We start from the raw sequence: 20,620 nt of genomic DNA on the forward strand, positions 1-20,620 counted from the left end.
TGACAGTTCTTTTTTCTCCTTCCTTGATCATTTTAAAAATGTGACACTTCCTTCTGGCCTTCATGGTTTATGATGAGAAAATTGTCATTATAATTGATTTTCTATCCAATAGGTAAGATACTGTATCTCTCATTGCTTTCAAGATTGTTCGTCTTTAGTTATCACAAATTTGATTATGATGTATTTTGGTATGAATTTCTTTGGGTTTAATCTTTTGGGGTTTTCTCAGACTCTCGTATCTGTAAGTTACGTTATTTGTCAAATTTGGAAAAATTTCCTGGATTATTTCCTTGAGTATTTTTTCATCCTTACTCTTTTCTTCTTCTGGAACTCCAGCAATATGAATGTTATATCCTTTGGTATAGTTCCACAGGTCCCTGAGTCATTGCTCTCTTTTTGGCTGTATTATCTTGGTTGTTCAGCTTGGTAAATCTCTATTGTTCTGTCTTCACATTCATGGATTTGTTCTCCTCTCATCTCCATTCTGATGATGAGCATTTTAGTTGTGATGGTTAAGATTGTGTGTCAACTGGGCTGGGCCATAATTGTCAGTGTTTTGGCAGTCATATAATGTTGTGATCGCTTCCCTGTTGAGATTTGAAATATGATCACCCCCATGATGGGATCTATTGTGAGTAGCCGATCAGTTGAAAGGGAGTTTCCTTGGGCATGTGGCCTGCATCCAAATATAAGTGGACGTGCTGGCTTTTGCCTGGTCTGGATCTTGCTGCTGGCTCCTGTTTGTCTGACCTCTGGTTCTTGGGACTTGAACTAGCAGCTTACCTGCGGTCTTGCCTGCCAATCAGTCTTGGGATTTGCTGATCTTCACAGCCTGTGAGCAAGAGCCCTGATCTCCAACCCGCTGATCTTGGGTTCGCCAGCCCCTGCAGCTATGTGGATCAAGAGAGGGCTCTATTTTGATCCACGGACTTGGGAAGATCGAGCCTCTACAACCATGTAAGCCATTTCCTTGATATAAATCTCTCTATATATATATATTTATACACTTTACTGGTTTTGCTTCTCTAGAGAACCCAGCCTAAGGCATCAGTTAATGTATTTGTTAGTTCTAAAAATTTCCATTTGGCTATTCTTTATACCTTCTATTTCTTTGCTGAGACTTTCTATTCTTTCATTTGTTCCTAATTGCTCATTGAGGCATTTTGATGATGGCTGTTTTAAGATCATTCAGATAATTGTAACATCTGTTTTATCTTGATGTTGACATCTGTTTTGTGTGTGTGCATGTGTGTGTTTTTACCTCATTCCAGTTGTGAATTTCATGATTATTAGTATGACATGTAATCTTCTAGTGAAACATGGACATTTTAGGTGACTTTAAATTTTATGTAAATCTTTACTTTTAGCAGGCCTTCTCTGACACTGCCTTGGTGGGGGAAGGTGCATGTCATTTCACTACTGTCAGGTGGAGTTGGAAGTACAACTTTCTCACACTACCTCCATCGATACTCCAGGGGAGAAAGGGCATCTCATTACTCCAGGGTGGGGTTGGGAGTTCAGGCTCCCCACTAGGCCTCCTCTGACACCACCCCAGCAGGGAGCAGGAGAGATGTCTCATTACCATCAGGTGGGGTAAAAGCCTCGGCTCTCCACACTGCCTCCTCTGACACTGCCCTGTCAGAGACAGGATAACTCATTACACTTTGGTGAAGATGGACTTTAAACTCCCCATTCAGCCATTGTTGCTGGATGTAGAAGTGGGACCACAGTGTAGAGTAGAATAGGTGTTATCTAAAAGTTTTCTTTCTTGCTAGAGTGCCCCTTTCCATTCTTTTGGCTAAAGAAAACAGGCTTTTCCTGGGGCCTGTTTTGTTGGTACTCATCGGTGTTTCCAGGCTGCCGGCTTCCCTAGCATCTAGTCTGGGATATATGAGGCAAAAAGCAAAACCAGGGATCTCACCGGTGTGTTGTATCTCAGATCTTGAGGTCCCTAGGTGGTCTGTCTTCTTCTCTTCACCTTTCAGATGCTTCTGTTTGTTTCATAAGGTCCAGGGAATTCACAATACATAACTGGAGGAATATGGAAAAATATGTCTACTCCATCCTTCTAGAAGTGGATATCACTAACCATTGTTTTTTAAAGCTAGTCATTTCCCAAATACAATTATTCACTGCCTTTAAATTGGCTGCATGTGCTTTAGAACATGACCACTCCATTATTAGCCACTGATCATTTTAATACATATATTTAATTGTTTTAATTAAGAGTCAATATAGTACATATTGAAACATTTTAGTGTCCTCCCTAATTTTTCTTTTTCCTTTAATTGTTAACGTCATTAAAATGCCCCATTTGAAACATTTTCTTTTGTAGCAGTAGACATTTCTACAGAATAGAAATTTTGAAATAGTTTGCAACCATTTTTGCTGAATCAATCTAAAATGACATTGCTTAAGTTAAAAAAATGTACCCAGGACAAGGAGCAAATTTGTTCTATGCAGTATTTTAGACAATTTACTACACAGATGTCATTTTAAATGCCCACTGATATCAAGGTCATAGTTGCCCTTTAAACATACCTGCTACTTTTTGAAAATTCCTTTCTGACTGCCTATCTGATGTGTCAAAATACACAGTCCCAGTCCTAGGTCCACTTTTTAGGTGAGCTTGAGAAGGATGATAGGTCTTAATGAAACTTGAATTTCTTATGAATATATACAAAGAAAAAATACTGATGTTTTCTATTATTTACTGCCTTTATAAATTCATTTTTAAGCCATTATTAATCATTAAAAATTTCAGAATGTCTTGTCCAATACCCACATAAATTGTTAAATCACAGAATAAATTTTATTGAGTTTAATTGCATAGTGTATATATCTTTGTATTACATGCAACAGAAAAAAAATTAAAAACATTTTGATACAGACATTGTCTATGCTATTTACCCAATACAGAAAGACATTGATGAGAATTTAGACATATATGCTAAAAAAGAAAACATTACAATTACTAGTAACCATGTCACAATAAATCCATAGTTCTTAATTTTTTTAAAAGTAAAATTTATGGTCAAATTTCTATCATGACAGAGGTACAAAAGCAGTTAATAAAATCATATTTTTAAATATTTGGTGGCATTAAATAGCATTGTAGTTAATTATATTGGTAAAAATCTAATGATTTTATTAGTTTATCAAATAAACTTTAGAAAAAGAAAGATTTGTGTTAGATTATTTTATGAAGTTACTTATAAATTAAATAACAAAATCAACTTCCTATGAATAAAAGTTATTAAGCATAATAGATAACACACCAAAATGACATGCAGATTTTAACCACTAATCTAAGTGGGGTTTCCCTAGCATTTTCACATTTGGGAAAGGAGGGATTTAAAAATATAGCTATGACAGGTTAATTGTATGATTAAAAGTAATTTTGACAATGTTATTCATGAGTGGACTTCACTGATTTCATAAGCAAATTTTATTGTAAAGGCATAAGCAAATAGTATGCTTCCTGACTCATTGAGACTCACACAGATATTATCATTATGACACATTAATCAAAAGATAAGCAAATCCAAAGAATTGTCCAGTTCATTTCACAGGCCATCAAAACCATGACATTCTTTCCCAGTTTCTCTTACAACTTGGGCATCGTACTTTTGAATACTAATAAATCTTAATTATAATAGATGCTTTCGAAAAGTAATCAATCTTTAAGCTCACTAAATTGTCTACTTCTCTACAGTGAGACTCATCTGGCATATGCTAAATATAGCTATTTCTCAGAGGGTTAATTTCTGTTTTTAATTTACAAATCTGCTGCAGATGTTACTGCCGTGCCTGGGAAGGAACATCTGTAAGTGCTTAGTTCCTCCCTGCAGGCTCTAAGAGTGACCATAGGGTCTATTTTCTGCCTGTGGTCCTTCTGAAAATAGTAATAGCACCTTCTTTCATTCTTGGTGTTTGGATGATGAATTATACGGCCACTTCTGCTATTGGTAAGTAAAATTAGGGAAAAAATGAAACACTCTCACAACAGACAGTGTGCTGATTCCCCAGCATCACTGCAGGGACACAAGTTTGCCAAAGGCTGGGTCCTGTAAGCTTTAATACTATGATCATGGAGCTTAGGATTTAACTGAGCATCTAAGATTGAAACAAACAAAAAAAAAAATAGATGATAAAGAGTTAATAGCCTCATTTTCTAAAAAGCATGTAACTAGCAAGTTAAAGCTATTCAATGTTAAGTCTAGGCTATTGAGGCAGACTTCTTGGATTTCAATAGCAACTCTAAACACTTACAGACCAGGTGACTTTAGGTAGTTTACTTAGTCTCTCTAAGCTTCAGTTCCCTCATATGTAAAAGGTAGATAGTAATAGTTTTCTATAGCATAGGTGATGTGGGGATTAAATGAGATAATTCACGTCAAAGCATTTAGCACAGTACCTGTCACATGCTAAGCACTCAATAAAGAACTCATTTATCAAAGCATGTAACTAACCTTCTAGATACAGTGCAAACACATTCCTCAGTGTCATATGAAGGAAGTGCACATAGGCAGTCTGTTCCCACGACTGGATAAATTCACAGCTAACTAATCAAAACCAAAGCAGACATTATATAAGTATGTATAATTTAAGATTCCCAATCAATTCTCTATTTATTCATTCAATAAATATTTATTCAGACCATGCTACAAACAAGTCACAGTGCCTTTTAAGTAATACTGGCACAAATAAATAAAAAACCAAACTCATTGCCATCGAGTCGATCCCGATTCATAGCGACCCTGTAGGACAGAGTAGAACTACCCAATAGGGTTTCCAAGGAGTGGCTGGTATATTCAAACTGCCAACCTTTTGGTTAGCAGCCAATCTCTTAACCACTGAGCCACCAGTGCCCACACGTACTTGAACTTATTCCCACTCAAAGATAAATAACACCAATGGGGATAAAGACTGATTTTTTATATAGATTTATTCAACTAGAGATGATTCATTTTCTGATAAGGAAATACAGTAAATCTTCATTTAGTAGATTATTTTATATACATGTATTTAAGTGCCACAAACATGAAGACCCAGGGAACAAGCAAGTGGAAAGGACCTTTTTTTCCCTTGTGATGAGTTTGATTAAAGACAAGATTTTAGTGATCAAAACTAAATAATGAATGTTTTTTAAAAATATTTGTTTCTTTAAAATAAAAATTTTGAACTGGATTCTAATATATTCCAAGGTATTGTTTAGGTCACAGAGGGAGGAAGGAATGAGGTGGTTATTAGAGCAGGCACAAATATCAACACTCTTTATGGTAACTTTCAAAAGAATACAACTTTTAAAATTCTTTAAAAACCAATATTTTCTCTTATTAAGACAAAGGATAAAAATAAGGTTTACCTTTGTACTGTCTACAAGAGACAGAGGCCAATTAGGAATTTAGATAAGTTGAAAGAGAAATAATCTGTACAATAGTTTAGGTAATTAGAACTTCTTTTGCTCACTAATACATTAATTAATATACATTATTATTAATACATCATTTTAAAAAATGTAACAGGACCTTTTAGTCTATTATTACGTGTTTTTTTTAAATAATAGAAACAAACATTGAAGTTACAAAAACTTGCTTTTCCCGGATAATTTTTTTTTAATTCTGATTTGTCAAAATATAGATAGTTCGTCTAAAAATAAGTACAAATGCATGAAATTTGCTGATTTTTATTTATACATTCATTCACCCAACACACATTTGTTGATGTCTCTAATGTGCCACTCACTGTGGTAGGTACAGAACATAGAAATAAAAGACAGAATCCAGAAAGAGAATCCAGGCAGAATGTGTTATTATTTATTTATAATACAGGGTAATACACACAAAGAAATACAACGTGATCAGAGCACCTAGGAAGATACATACCCTACAGGACGCAAGGGATCCTCCAGGAAATCACATTTGAGTAAAGTCATGAAGACTAAACTTGAGTTAGTCAAGTTGGGGCAGAGAGTGCACAGGAGAAAAGGATTCTGGGAAGAATGTGTATATACGTCTAGGCTGGAGACACTGGTGAGAGATTAGCAATTGGGAGGAATGCAATATTAAGAAATGGCAAAAGTGAGCCTGCAAAGGTTTGGCATGGAACCTGCCACAGTAAGTTATATACTGAGATTTGTGTCTTAGATAGGTGGCTCGAACAGCAGTGTGAAGAATTGGTTGACAGAAGATGAGAATGAGGCCAGAAAATCAAGACCTTAGCTGCTGCAGCTGGTGAGGGTTGGGTGGGGGAGGCAATGCGGTAGATTAATGAGCTACTGAGAAGGTCAAAAGAACAAGCATTCATTCGTGACCATTACTAGTTAATAAAGGAGAAGAAAAATTATAGTGAGTCCTAGGTTTTGGCCTGAGTAACTAGATGCTGGAGGAAAAAAACAGAAAACACTGCAAGGGGAGAAGATTTACATTTGAGTATAAACTGAATATGAAAGTATCTGGCGATTTTACGCCATCATTAAATCTACTTATTACAGTGAACAACCCTGTTAGCTGGAAAGATTAATAGAGTTTCTGGAGGTATCTAATATATAAACTTGGAGTCGCTTTCCCACTTCAGCTTTTCTGCTTGCTTAGTGTTTCCAGTCAATTTACAATTGGTCATCGTTACTAGTTAATCCATTTATCATCCCCATAAGGATAACTAAGGGAAACATTCCATTTTTACATTAGCAGCAGTGAAGTAACTTTCCAGAAGTCCCCCAGAGAGACTCTGAAAAGGGAAAATTCAACTTTAATTATCTGGACATTTTTTATGCTTAAATTTACTGAAGTAAATTGTTTTTCCTAAGAAAATAAATAGCAAACATTGCCATTTTAAAATCCAATTTACTGTATAAATATTTCAGATTATTCTACCTTGGGGCAGCATTTTTTCTTGCTTGAAAGTTGTGTTAGCCTAAATAGTTAATGGTGGCAAAATAGAAGGATGCATACTTCAAATGAGCTTCAAATTGTTTTTGGTTTTGTACATACAACCCAATATACTCTTCTGAACTTAGTCAAATAGCAGATTTCACTAATTTTTCACTGAATTCAAATTGTTTAGAGTAATTAAGCTAACTGATTGGTTGTATGCCATCAGAGAGATATCACCCAAGATAATTTTTATCAAATTAATAGTGTTAATGAATTAAACCAAAAGAAATGCATGGCTTATGGCTCTGAGGCCAAGAATAAAATGAAGTCTGCTATTACTTAAGGGATGTATTCAACAAAATGCTATGTATTCAACAAAACATGCATGTGTAGATAACATTCTTTACAACAAAATACTGCCTCAATAAAATAATGAGCAACTTGAAAGTTACTACATTATGTGTATTGGGGATTGATTATTCATACTTGAAAGATTTTTAAACACTGGTTAAGATATTATATAATTTTCACAACCAGAATTTTATTATAATTTTCACAGTCCATACATCATGTAAATTCCTATAATATTTTTTTCAAATCATTGAACTCCTCTTTCCCAATCTTTAATCCGTTAGCCACCAAGAACCATAGGTTCCTTGTCCCATCCCACGCTCTTCCCTCCTGGTTTCTGACCTTGCCCTGAACCCTGCGGCCCTCTGAGTAATGGGACGTTGGACCCACCACCATCAAGGTTTTACCTTGTCATCTCCCATGTAATCTAGTATCCTGTGGGTGACTTTCATATTTACTTCCAAGTCACTGATGACTCTTGTGTCTATTCAGATTTCATTTGTTATTTTATAAAATATTTCAGTTACATATGCAATAGAAACTAAATATCTTATTTTTAAGAATTTAAGCATTCACAAAAAAGTGTAAGTAGTACATTAGTATTCAGGCTTACTCTGGATTTCAGTCAAAGGAATGAGTATTTAAAAGCACTAGTAATGCATTTTTTGATATTTATTTAGTCATGGAATTAGTTTCCACAAACTGGCCAACATTGAACTTGAAAATATGTGGATTAAATGAAGCCAGTGTGGAAAAACTTGACTTTGAACAGTGAATCAAAGATACAAGCAAACAGGAACCAAAGAAGTATCTCTGTGGCAGTATTGCATTATGATTATATGGACCTGAACCCTGAAACATTAACACTAGGTATACCCTAAGAAGTCTAAAACACATGGCTTTAAAAATTACAAAAAGCTCTACACTGTGAAGACTAAGCAGCACTTTTGCCTGGTATGGGGAAGCAGCAGAGAAGTAGAGATGAATGGAATAAATACTGGAAAATTTGCTTTTGTGGTAGCAGAGCTTTGGGGAAACTGTTTTATTTACTTGCCTTAAACCAATTTTTATGGATGAAGAGCATGTTTTTCTTGTGGAGATTGTAAAGTAACCATCATCAGCAAAGCCTGAAAGTATTCATTTCCTAGTTAAGATACTATTTTTCAATATCACTGAATGGTGAGCTTTATATAGAAATTGCTACAAATAATTTGATACATAGTAAGCATTATTTTTGGGGGGAAGGATACTTTTTTTAAGACAAACAGCAAAGGCTTTCTCTTCAATGATGTCTTCGGTTATAACTCAGCCTTGAGTGACATTTGCTCTATGAACTATTAACTGGTTTTCATGGTGTCTGTTCCATTTGTCCCTTGAGGACCAGCATTAAATCCCCTATCCTATGTTATAGCTCATAAAACATATTTAATATGATTTACCTTGCATTAATGTAAAATAAGTACAGAATGAAAATAGATCTTTATTTCTGAGATAGCATATATGTTTTATGAAGCTACTGCTGAGCATGTTGAGCTTTTTCATCCTTTGAAAATGAAAACTCAGATGCTCCCAAGAGGAGGCATAAACAAAGCTGAAATACAAACTCTTGATGAGTCTTCCCATGGCACTTGACATGATGCCTCTCATTCACTGGCTCACAGATTACTGAGTTAAATGAAGCATAATGAAACACAGTACGTCCTGGTTCTTCTCCAATACTTATTATCACTTTATCAAAGCAAACAGTGCTGCGAGGGGGATCCAGCTACTACTGAAATAAAGAGCTCCTCCTCTACATACTCAAAAAACAATGTTGATAAAACTATGAAAATTTGGAATCTAAACAATAAAGAAAAGACTAATATGGCCTAGTTTACAGCACTGAATATATGAGATTAAATTAACAAAGAGATCGAGGAAAGTTGAGGGGAAAAAATATGGCTATATGAAAAGGTGTAAAAGAAACTAGCCCATGGTGATAAAAGAAAGAATATATATAGATATTGAAATGAGATTTACGTTTAAATTGATTGCTAATTAGATACAAAGATATTTAAGCACATAGCGAGTGACTGGGTCTTCTAGACCTAGTCATGAAACTAAAAAAAGCAACTGGATTAATACATAGATAGCTTGTGTATACTATATTTTACCTTTTATTTGGAGTAGCATTTGGAGGTAACTGGATTTTTTCTGTGCTTGAGGGCATTATTTTCTTTCTTCTTCTTCTTTTTTGTTTTTTTTGAGATTCAAGTTGGTTAAATTCTCTGTTTTTCTCATTTTCTTATAGTTATTATTATCCTTTTTTATTATTGTAGTTTAGATGAAGGTTTACAGAACAAACTAGCTTCTCATTAAACAATTAGTACACATACTGTTTTGTGACATTGGTTACCAACCCCATGACATGTCAACACTCCCTCCTTGACCTTGTGTTCCCAATCACCAGCTTTCCTGTCCCCTCCTGCCTTCTAGTCCTTGTCCCTGGGTTGGTGTGCCCATTTAGTGTCATTTTGTTTTATGGACTTGTTTAATCTTTGGCTGAAGGGTGAACCTCAGGAGTGATTTCATTACTGAGCTAAAAGCGGTGTCCAGGGGCCATACTCTTGGGGTTTCTCCAGTCTCTGTCAGACCAGTAAGTTTGGTCTTCTTTTGTGAGTTAGAATTTTGTTCTATATTTTTCTCTAGCTCTGTCCAGGACCCACTCTTGTGATCCCTGTCAGAGCAATCATTGGTGGCAGCCAGGCACCGTCTAGTTGTGCTGGACTCAGTCTGATGGAGGCTGTGGTAGTTGTGGTCCTTTAGTCCTTTGGACTAATCTTTACCTGTGTGTTTGGTTTGCTTTATTCTCCCTTGCTCCTGACAGGGTGAGACCAGTGGAGTATCTTAGACAGCCACTCAAGCTTTTAAGGCCCCAGACGCTACTCACCAAAGTAGAATGTAGAACATTTTCTTTATAAAATATGCCAGTTGAGCTAGATGTTACCCAAGACCGCAGTCCCCACAGCCCTTAGCCCAGTAATTCAGTCCCTCAGAGAGTTTGATGCATCTATGGAGTTTCCATGACCTTGCCTTGGACAAGTTGTGCTGGCTTCCCCAATATTGTGTACTGTCTTACCCTTAGCCAAAGTTACCACTTATCAATTGTCTGTTTAGAGTTTTTCATCCCCACCCCTCCCCCTACTCGTAACCATCAAAGATTGTTTCTTTTTGCATGTAAACCAAGGGGGCATTATTTTCTATACCATTACTGCTATCATCTGATTTCCTGTATAGAAAACAAAAAGGAAAATCACTAAATATTTTCCAGTACATAAAATGAATTCAGTATACCAATTTATATCATGGTGATCAGATTTAAATGTAAAAAGTCAATGCCAGCAGAATTCACTCTTCCTAAAAATGTTTTAGTCTTAATGTTGATTTTATTTTTATTTATTTATTTTAATTCATATTGGAGAGGAAATGTTGCCACAGATGATGATGACAAAGACCCTGTTTATTTTATGCAGAAGGAGAATTTCTTCTCACTCGATTTCTTAAGGGAAAATGACCTGGTGATTGGCTCCAGTAAAGATTACAGCCTACAAAAGCCTATGGGACAGTTATACTCTGTCACACGGAGTCACTATGGATTGAAATTGCAACAACAAGAAGCATGAATGCGGGCTTGAATACATGGCCATAACTTATGCATTGTTTTGAAATGTGCATGGCAATAGGCAATTAGGAGATCAACCAACATGTGGGTTACAGGCATTATAAGTTAACGTTTATTATATTGAATTAGAGGGGAAACATGGTTCTTTATCCATCCAGCATGCATCAGAACAAGACTACAAATGAGGAACTTCAGATTCCCAAAAGAAGAGTGCCTAAACTAAGTAACAAGGGGATGTAATGAGTGTTTTTCTAAGTCTTATGAACATGCTTGAACTAATTAAATTATCACTAGGTTAAAAAAAACTTCAGCCACTCAATCATGTCAAAACTGGGGGAGTGGGGTGTTACGTGGATTATATATAGGAGTGAATCAGATAAATGAGTGAGCACCTTATTGAATTATTTGAAGTGACTAACTTGTTTTTATGTGGTACATTTAGTACTATTTTAAAAAATAATTTTCACCAAGAAACTCTACAAATCACTAGTATCTAAATTGATACATAAACATTGTATATAAAACACAATGATAACATTTATTCTCTTCCAATAAAAAGTTACTTCCTAACTACATATTCCAAAATAAGAATTGGTAAAGGGTTGCACTAAATGAGTTCAAGTGACCTTTACACTTGAATTAAACCTAAGGATATTAAAATAACCCAAACATGAAAAAACTGAAGCACTGTCAGTGATCTCTGTGTAAAAGTATAGGATGGAGAAAGAATGTGTAACATCCCAAATTAAAAAAAAAAGTTAATTCTTTATACTATAGATTAAATCTGCTTGACAATGCTCATAAAATAATCTGGAAAAGATATTAAAGAATAAGGCAAGTTGCACAAATAAAAATTAAATTATTTAGAGCCAACAGTCCACTTGACAGTGATCTGGCACTATCTTTTCAAAGAGAGTCTTATGCAAACCATAAGGCACTAAGAGCAGAGCAACTTCCAAATGCAAACTCAGGGGAATAGTTGGAGACACTGGGGAGGTTGAGCTGGGAGAATAGAAGAATCTGTGTAAGGTTATAACTGTCTTCAAATATCTGAATGGCTGTCCTGTGTTTTATATGACTCTAAGTGCAAGAAAGTAGACCAATAAATGGGAATGAAAAGGAGTTAAATACTAGCCATATATTCAAGTTCTTCAGAAAGAGAATGGGCTGCCTTGAGACGGATTCAAGTCCCTTCCCACTGTGAGAGTCTATGATGCTAAAACAACATTCCATTTCCCCTCTGTGTGGAACTCCTGATATAATCATTGTGTGCCCTTAACCTAGAAACTCAAATTTGGTTGATTTATTTTAACCTGTTCTATGTGAATTGAGAAAAAAATAACTATTTGAATAATATCTATGAATATCTCTATGACAGCCGTTTGCCCCACTCCTGCTTGTTAACTGTAGTTACAGCCCGCACATCGCAGAGCCTCTGCTGGCCAATAACAATGAACATCAAGCGTCATTTGTGTTGGTACAGTTGATCAGGCCTCTCGTTTCCCAGGTTTCTTTTGGCTGCTTTAGTCTGGTCTCATTTTCCTGGTTTCTAGTCCTTGACTTTGTTACTTAGACTATAATGCCAGTCTTGGGCACCTCCAATACGGCCTCCACACTCAGTTCTCTGGTTTGGAAGAACTGAGAACTTCCAGCTTTTGCCAAACCCAATTACCTCCCTGGTAACTTTATTCTCAGCCCTCCTCATGCTCAACTCCAAACAAAGAGAGCTATAAGAGAACTAATGCCACGAGTTGTGTTTTATCAGAAGAAAAAAAAAAAGACTAACAAGACTCTAGGCCAGTGGTTTTCAACATGACAAAAAATTAGAATCACTGGTAGACATTTTTAAAGAAATACAGATGATCGGGCCTCATTCCCAAAAGTTCTGACCCAGTTAATTCTTTAAAGTCTGAGCAAGTGGATTTTTAAAAAACTTCTTAAGTGATAAAAATACAGCCAGGGCTGAGAAATGCAGCATTAAACAAATTATTGAACACCTGTGCATCAAGGCCTCTGCTAAGCATTTTTACATATACAATATCATGTAATTCAACAGCCTTACATGCTAAGGACTATTATTACCAAACCGATTCTCAGGAGAAGAAAACAGGAGCACAGAGGGGTAAAGGTAATAAAGAGTGGAGAGCGATTCTAATACAGGCAGCCTAACTCCAGAAGTCACTCTCACCACAGCACAGGATACAGAAAATAAGGCATATATAACATACCCTTGTGCTTTTTTCTCAACTGCAATTATTTTATTTAATATTATATTTATCTATATTTTATTCAACTGAAAATTAATCTGTAAACAATAATACTTAACAGCTGTTCAATTCGTTCAAATGCTTTTCCATCACCTATGTAACAGAAGAAGAGTTTAAATATTAAGGTTGGTTTACTATTTTTATGGAACATGTATATTCACTTCACTTTCCCCTGAGTGAAGACTTCGCTGTGCTGTTTTCTCTCTTTGGAATGAAGGAGAACGTGCTACGTTAGATGGCAGCACTTCTATCATGCCTTCCTCAAGCTCCCCCGTGTTTTCAACCAAGCATAATTTAGTACCCTGGGATTTGAAAAAATAGAAATGATGAATTTTCAATTAAGTTTATGAAATTTTGGTTTAAAAAGTACAGAATGTTAGATTAATTTTCCTAGTGGACCTTTGGTTTCTCAACTCATAACCTAACAGGCACAGAGTACAAAATAGGAAACTGACAGAAGAATGTCTCTTGTATGAGAACTCCAGAATGTTTGATGAAACTTGCATAAAAAATGAATTATCTAAGTGAAAGAATAGTTGTTTGTCTTGCAATGTTTTATGTTAAATTCTGCCAGAATTTTCTAATATTCCAGCACCAAAACACGTATCACCCAGCTGGTGCTCAGGCACTAGTAGTACCAAAGAAAAGACAAGAAAGGTATTTTTAATACTAACCTTTTTAGGAAGTACACAGATACAAGTTCACAGCCCACCGTCTCCATTGCTGCTAACATAAATACCAGTCTAAATAAGAAAAACTGGATTTTTCCCCAAAACTCCAAGGCCACTGTAATATATTAACTCATAATATGATAGCTTTACAGAAACAAACAAAAGAATTCCTACCTGGGTGATTCTTAGTCTTTTGGATATACGTTTCAAAAAGCAGAATAATAGCCACTAAAAGAATAACCTCAGCAACTATTGCAAGAAATGGTTTAAGGGGCACCAAATAGCTCAGCGCTACAAGTTCAATGAGAATTTCACTCTTGCCTAATTGGAAGACTGCATGGCATCAGTAAGATCCCCGATCTTCCTCTGAAAGTTGCATTATCTTGAGTTTGTTTCATTACCATATGTTCTATTATCACATAGAACTTACTATTCATTTGAATGTCAACAGGGACCTGGTAGAAGGAGACACTAAAGTTCATAACTATCATATTGCATAAAAGATACATGTCCTATAGGATCCATTTTTGAGTTATAGCTGTGCAATGGTGCTAGAAAAATTGCTTACTAAGAAAGGCATGGAATAGCATATTAAAATTTGTAAGAACTTATATATAACAGAGCTTAAGTCTTAGAGTTTGATCTCCTAGAGATAGCAAGCAACGTAAAGTATAGTTTTCTATAAGGTGTTAGATTTGAATGTTTAAAACTACAATAAGCAGACCATCATGGGTAAATATTTTATGAGAAAAGAATAGAGAAAAAGCCCAGCCATCTGGGTTTCATGTTCTAATCTTCAACGAGTTCTTTAATCAAAGCACTTTCTCCTTCATAGATCACAGGCAGACACTGAAACGATAACTACCCCTGAAGCTACTAAATCTGATCATTCTTATGAAGGAAGAGCACTCGCTCCTGAAGATGGGACATCCAAACATGGAGATTGAAGATGAAATCTTCAGGCCTTTGGAGCTGGTGTAGAGAAATGGTAGAAGCCCCCTTTGACCCTGGCATACCTGCGGGTCTACATATCTTCTGAAGGAGACCTGGTGGTGCAGTGGTTAAGCACTCAACTACAAACTGGAAGGTTCTAGTTTGAACTCACCGGCTGCTCTGAGGGAGAAAGATGTGATAGTCTGCTTCCATAAAGACTTACAGCCTTGGAAACCCTATGGGACAGTACTACTCTCAAAATCGACTTGATGGTAACGGTAACAGACCCACCTTCTTGTGTTTTCATTTCTAATTTCTCAGACAGGCTGGCTACTGTGATTCTCTAGATTTTCTTCACCCTTTGAAGAACTATATCAAGCTTTTTCTTGGGGCTTTTTATTTAATATATTTAAACTAAAAAAATTTTATTTTCAAGCCACTTGATTCCTTCACTGCTCTCTCACTCCAAAACACTGCTCAGCAAATGCTCACCTGTATACAAATATTTTCAGAGGTTATCTAATGAAGAGCTGTGTGAGTTTATAATTTGCCAAAATATTATAGCAAATTGACTGGGATGCCTTTTACAAATGTACCCTAAATCAGAGCTAGTGAATCAAAAGTACCTGTCCTGCAGTTGTATGGGCACCCCAGGTGTTTCTGATGCAGATCGTTAGTCTACTTTTTGAAAAATACCCGACTCAGGGTTTCTGTACCTTATTCCCTTGCATTTTCCTCACGTTCTAACATCATCCACGCTTAGGCCCAAATTAAAAGAAGATTAGCATAGCTGATGGAGAAGTACCGGTATATATAAGTTTGATATAAATTAGATTTGGTCTATTTTTTGTTTGATATTACATATGCATAAATAAAGTATGTTGTGCATCTCAAATAACAAAATTTCTGTTTATTTCTACACAGTAACTTTTTAAAATAAGTATTTACATGCACATAAACAATTACTGCCTTTCCCAGTCATCAATAAGACAGACAAGCTAAAGTGTTGTTTAACTCTACACCTAAGTGATTTGAAGCCATTTCTCAAAAAATATTACACCATTGTTACCACAGAATCATCCACCATTCTTTCTAAGTTTTTCCTCTGTCATCTTGCAACAGTCTAGCATAGCATCAATTGTGTCTAAGAAGGAATTTAATATCTCATTGTAAGATCTACACTGTCTTATACTTTTCCTTTTAGAACTACAACTTATTTTTAAGAGGACTTTAATTTCAATACTTATTAGAATCAGGGAAAAAGAAGGGTGTCCCCTTAGGGACAATGTCCTGGATTTCCCTGTCATTAGGAGGAAGGAGGAAAACTAGAAATGACTTATTGAATACTAATGGTTTTGTTAGATCAGCTCTTTGAATGGTCATGTTTCTTAAATAAATAAGAATTAAAATTATTTGGCTTCCCTTAGGTCTCCAGAAGGCCAAAAAAGGTCAATGACACGTAAGACCTAAGTTTAAGTTATCATATTTTCTACATGTATTCTTTTCTCAGATGGTACCATTGTATTGCATTTATTGCAGATATTTTAGAAGACAGAAACAGGGAAAGACTGGCTTTTTTTCTAGTTACTTTCACTGAATAAGAAAACAAACCTTTTTGAGGAGCATATTTCAAACTTGAACAACTGAAAATGAATTGAGACTTCCTTCTAAAGAATTTAAATAAATTGCTAAATTTAAAGACAAAGTAACAGGTTACAAAACATTCAGAGTAACTTCAGCTGTATAATGTAATATGCTGACAATATGAAATGACCACTCCATTTATCACTATTCCTTTATTGCATACATATCAAAGAGGAAGATAATAGAAGTATAAAAGTCCTAGGAATTCTGAAGCTGTTACACTAGTTGTTGTTAGGTGTCATCGAGTCAGTTCTGACTCACAGGGACACTATGTACAGCAGAACAAAACACTGCCCAGTCCTGTGCCATCCTCACAATCATTGTTATGTTGGAGCTCATTGTTGCAGTCACTGTGTCAATCCATCTCCTTAAGGGTCTTCTTTTTTGCTGACCCTCTACTTTACCAAGCATGATGTCCTTCTCCAGGGACTAATTCTTCCTGATAACATGTCCAAAGTATGTAAGACGAAGTCTCACCGTCCTTGCTTCTAAGGAGCATTCTGGCTGTACTTTTTCCAGGATAGATTTGCTCGTTCTTCTGGCAGTCTACAGTATATCCAATATATGTCGTCAGCACCATCGTTCAAAAACATCAATTCTTCTTCGGTTTTCCTTATACATTGTGCAGACTTCGCATGTGTACGAGGCGATTGAAAACATCATGGCTTGGGTCAAGTGCGCCTGAGTCCATAAAGTGACATATTTGCTTTTTAACACTTTAAAGAGGTCTTTTGCAGCAGATTTGCCCACACAATGCATCGTTTGATTTCTTGACTGCTGCTTCCATGGGGGTTGATTGTCGATCCGGTAAAATGAAATCCTTGACAATTTCATACTTTTCTCCATTTATCATGATGTTGCTTATTGGTCCAGTTGTGAGGATTTTTGTTTTCTTTATGTTGAAATCTAATCTATATTGAAGGCTGTGGTCTTTAATCTTCATCAGTAAAGTGCTTCAAGTCCTCTTCACTTTCAGCAAGCAAGGTTGTGTTATTTGCATATAGCAGGGAGTTAATGAGTCTTCCTCCAATCCTGATGCCACATTCTTCTTCATATACTCCAGCTTCTCGGATTATATCAGCATACAGATTGAGTACTTCTGGTGAAATGATACAACCTTGATGCACACCTTTCCTGACTTTAAACCACACAGTATCCCCTTGCTCTGTTCAAAAGACTTCCTGTTGGTCTATGCACAGGTTCTGCATGAGCATAGTTAAGTGCTCTGGAATTTCCATTCTTCACAATGTTATCCATAATTTGTTATGATCCACACAGTGGAATGCCTTTGCATAGTCAATAAAACACAAGTAAACATCTTTCTGGTATTCTATGCTTTCAGCCAAGATCCATCTGACATCAGCAATGATATCCCTCATTCTACCTACTCTTCTGAATCTGGCTTGCATTTCTGGCAGTTCGCTGTCGATGCACTGTTGCAACTGCTTTTGAATGATCTTCACCAAAATTGAACTTGATATCAATGACCTTGTTTGATAATTTCCACATTCTGTTGGATCACCTTTCTTTGGAATGGGCACAAATATGGATATTCTTGCAGTCGGTTGTCTAGGTAGCTAACTTACAAACTTCTTGGCATAGATGAGTGAGCACTTCCAGCTCTGCATCCACGTATTGAAACATCTCAGTTGGTATTCCATCAATTCCTGGAGCCTTGTTTTTCACCAGTGCCTCCAGTGCAGCTTGGACTTCTTCCTTCAGTACCATCAGTTCTTGATCATATGCTACCTTCTCAAATGGTTGAATGCCAACTAATTCTTTTTGGTAAAGTGACTCTGTGTATTCCTTCCATCTTCTTTTGATGCTTCCTTCATTGTTTAATATTTTCCCTGTAGAATCCTTCAGTGTTGCACCTCATTTTTTGTTACCAAATTTTCTACATATATTCTTTTCTCAAAGGGTGCAGTCGCACTGCTTTTATCACAGATATTTTAGAAGACAGAAACAGGAAAATACTGGCTTTTTTTCCAGTTACTTTCACTGAATAAGAAATCAAATCTCTCTGAGGAGGATATTTTGAAGACGGTCAACTAAAAGTGAATTGTGATTTCCTTTTAAACAATTTAAATAAATGTTAAATTTAAAAAACAAAGTAATAGTTTACAAAACATTCAGAGTAACTTTAGATGTATAATGTAATATGCTGAAAATATGAGATGATAATTCCATTTATCACTGTTCTTTCTTTATGAAAGAGCTAGACGATAGAAGTATAGTCCTAGGAGTTTTGAATCTGTTATAACAGTATTATTTATGAAATGAAAGTTTTTATTGTAGTTTCTTCAAATTAAAGACATTTAATCTTAACTGTAAACTCCCATTCCTACAGTACCAGGTCCAGTTTAAAGGAAAACGTTCTTCACATTTACTACTCAAGATAGTAGAATCCCCCATATATATAATGATGTTCATTATCACAAGTTTCTTAATCAGGAAGGGTTGAAGCAGAAGTCATTAGTATTAGAATAGAAATGAGCACTGAATTTCAGAAAAAATAAATTTTAAGAATGTGAGCAAGTTGGTAAAGAAAATTAAAATATAAGAATATAAACAATGAGATAAAAAGCCAACTAATAGCCTACATGGTGGAATCAGTTGTTTCTAGTGACCCCAAAGAACATATTGTAAAATACACGCTTATCTCACTACCTTCTTAATAGCCAGCTGGGGATGTACACTGATCAAAGATTACTATTGTGCTTGTTTGTTATTATTTTCTTATTTTTAGCAGGTTTTTCTTTTTGTGTTTTGCCTTACTTTTTTTTTGTTTGTTTGGTTGGTTTGCCAGCAGAGAGAGAATGGTGGAAATTATAATGTCAAAATTCATAACATAAAACTTTTAATATAAAATGTTATATTTTATAGGGGGTAGGGAGTGGGAGGATTGATTTTAATTACTAAAATTAAGTTTCTAGACTAAATATATTTTTTTAAGTGTTCTTGGTTTCCACTATCCAAAAGTAACTGGGCCTTTGTTGGATGTATGAATTGTGAATACGAAGAAAGAAAAAATATTTAGTAATAAATGGAAAAGAAATTTTGATTTACACCACTACAAGAGAAGTGGTAAAAATAGGGTTGGAGAACAGGGTTTCCCTATGGGTCCTATCCTTAGGTAAGTAATATTACCATGGTGAGGGCTGGGAAGTCTTCTTTTCTTCTTACCTTTTTTTTTTTTTCCATTATCAAATGGACCTAAAAAGTAGGCTCCAATAAAATTACATGCATCGCCCTCTCCATCATTGTTGCCAACCAGCAGAGTGTTGAATGAGGCACTGCTAAGAGTAAAAAGATGCAAATAAGAAGAGGATATGTCAGCCATGAGGGCGTAAATGTTTTAAGTTATCATAAGAAAGATGACAGAGCAAACTATAGTCTGTAGTTCCCACACTTCTCATAACTAAGGAAATGCGTTTTGACGAAATGGAATGATCTATAATGTAACATTAACCAGGATATGAATTACCAATCAGAATTTGCAATCACCACACTAATATTCTATGGACACCTAATAAGGAACCACTAGAGCGCCCCTGAAGAAGGAGACAAAAATGGTGAGTAAGTGGAACTAGCTTGATTTCTTTAGGAGTTTCTGATAAAGGATGCTTGATTGTAGGCACCCCAGCCAGGAGAAACGAGGGAGCTGAACTGGCGAGAAGATACCCTGAGCACTCCTTTGAGAGACTACAAGTGTCTTACACTCACTATGAACACCATTAGGCTGAGAGACGGTAATGGTCTTGTAGTTAATATGTGTCCATTTTGAAGGTAATGTCATGATGAAGATGGGATTTGGATCCAGGAATATCTGACTGAGAATTACAGCTTCAGTCTTTCTAGTTTCGAGGATTGGTTAGGTCATACCCAACCTACAGTGTTGAGAATATAATGTGTAAGGAGCTTTGTACATAGTAAACACTGCAAGATTCAAACTTATGTTGTGATCAATCATGTACTCTTTTTTCTTAATTAAGCTTTCTTCCAATTTGTAATGTCATGGCCTTTCTACATTGTCATGGATTGAATTGTGTCCCCCAAAAAATGTGTGTAGCAACTTGCCTGGGTCATGATTCCTAGTATTGTATGATTGTGTTATCTGATGTGACGTCCTTATGTGTTGTGAACTCTACCACTAGGATGAGATTATATGTGATCTCCTCATGTGTTGTAAATTCTATCACTGTGATGAGGTTA

The 20,620-nt window shown here is 35.7% G+C and overlaps 1 protein-coding gene across 1 annotated transcript in view; it reads right to left on the reverse strand.

Moving 5' to 3' along the window:
* Positions 1–9,385: 9,385 nt before the first annotated feature.
* LOC101358326 (embigin) overlaps positions 9,386–20,620 on the reverse strand; it is a 33,072-nt gene continuing 21,837 nt past the window's right edge. Inside the window, 6 exon segments of the mRNA XM_023734960.1 lie at positions 9,386–9,427; positions 10,452–10,497; positions 13,217–13,250; positions 14,003–14,220; positions 14,222–14,283; positions 18,722–18,850. Of these exon segments, the coding sequence (XP_023590728.1) occupies positions 9,386–9,427; positions 10,452–10,497; positions 13,217–13,250; positions 14,003–14,220; positions 14,222–14,283; positions 18,722–18,850 (531 nt within the window).

Source organism: Trichechus manatus, unplaced genomic scaffold (genome assembly GCF_000243295.1).
Source record: "Trichechus manatus latirostris isolate Lorelei unplaced genomic scaffold, TriManLat1.0 scaffold00074, whole genome shotgun sequence".
NCBI classification, from domain to species: Eukaryota; Metazoa; Chordata; class Mammalia; order Sirenia; family Trichechidae; genus Trichechus; species Trichechus manatus.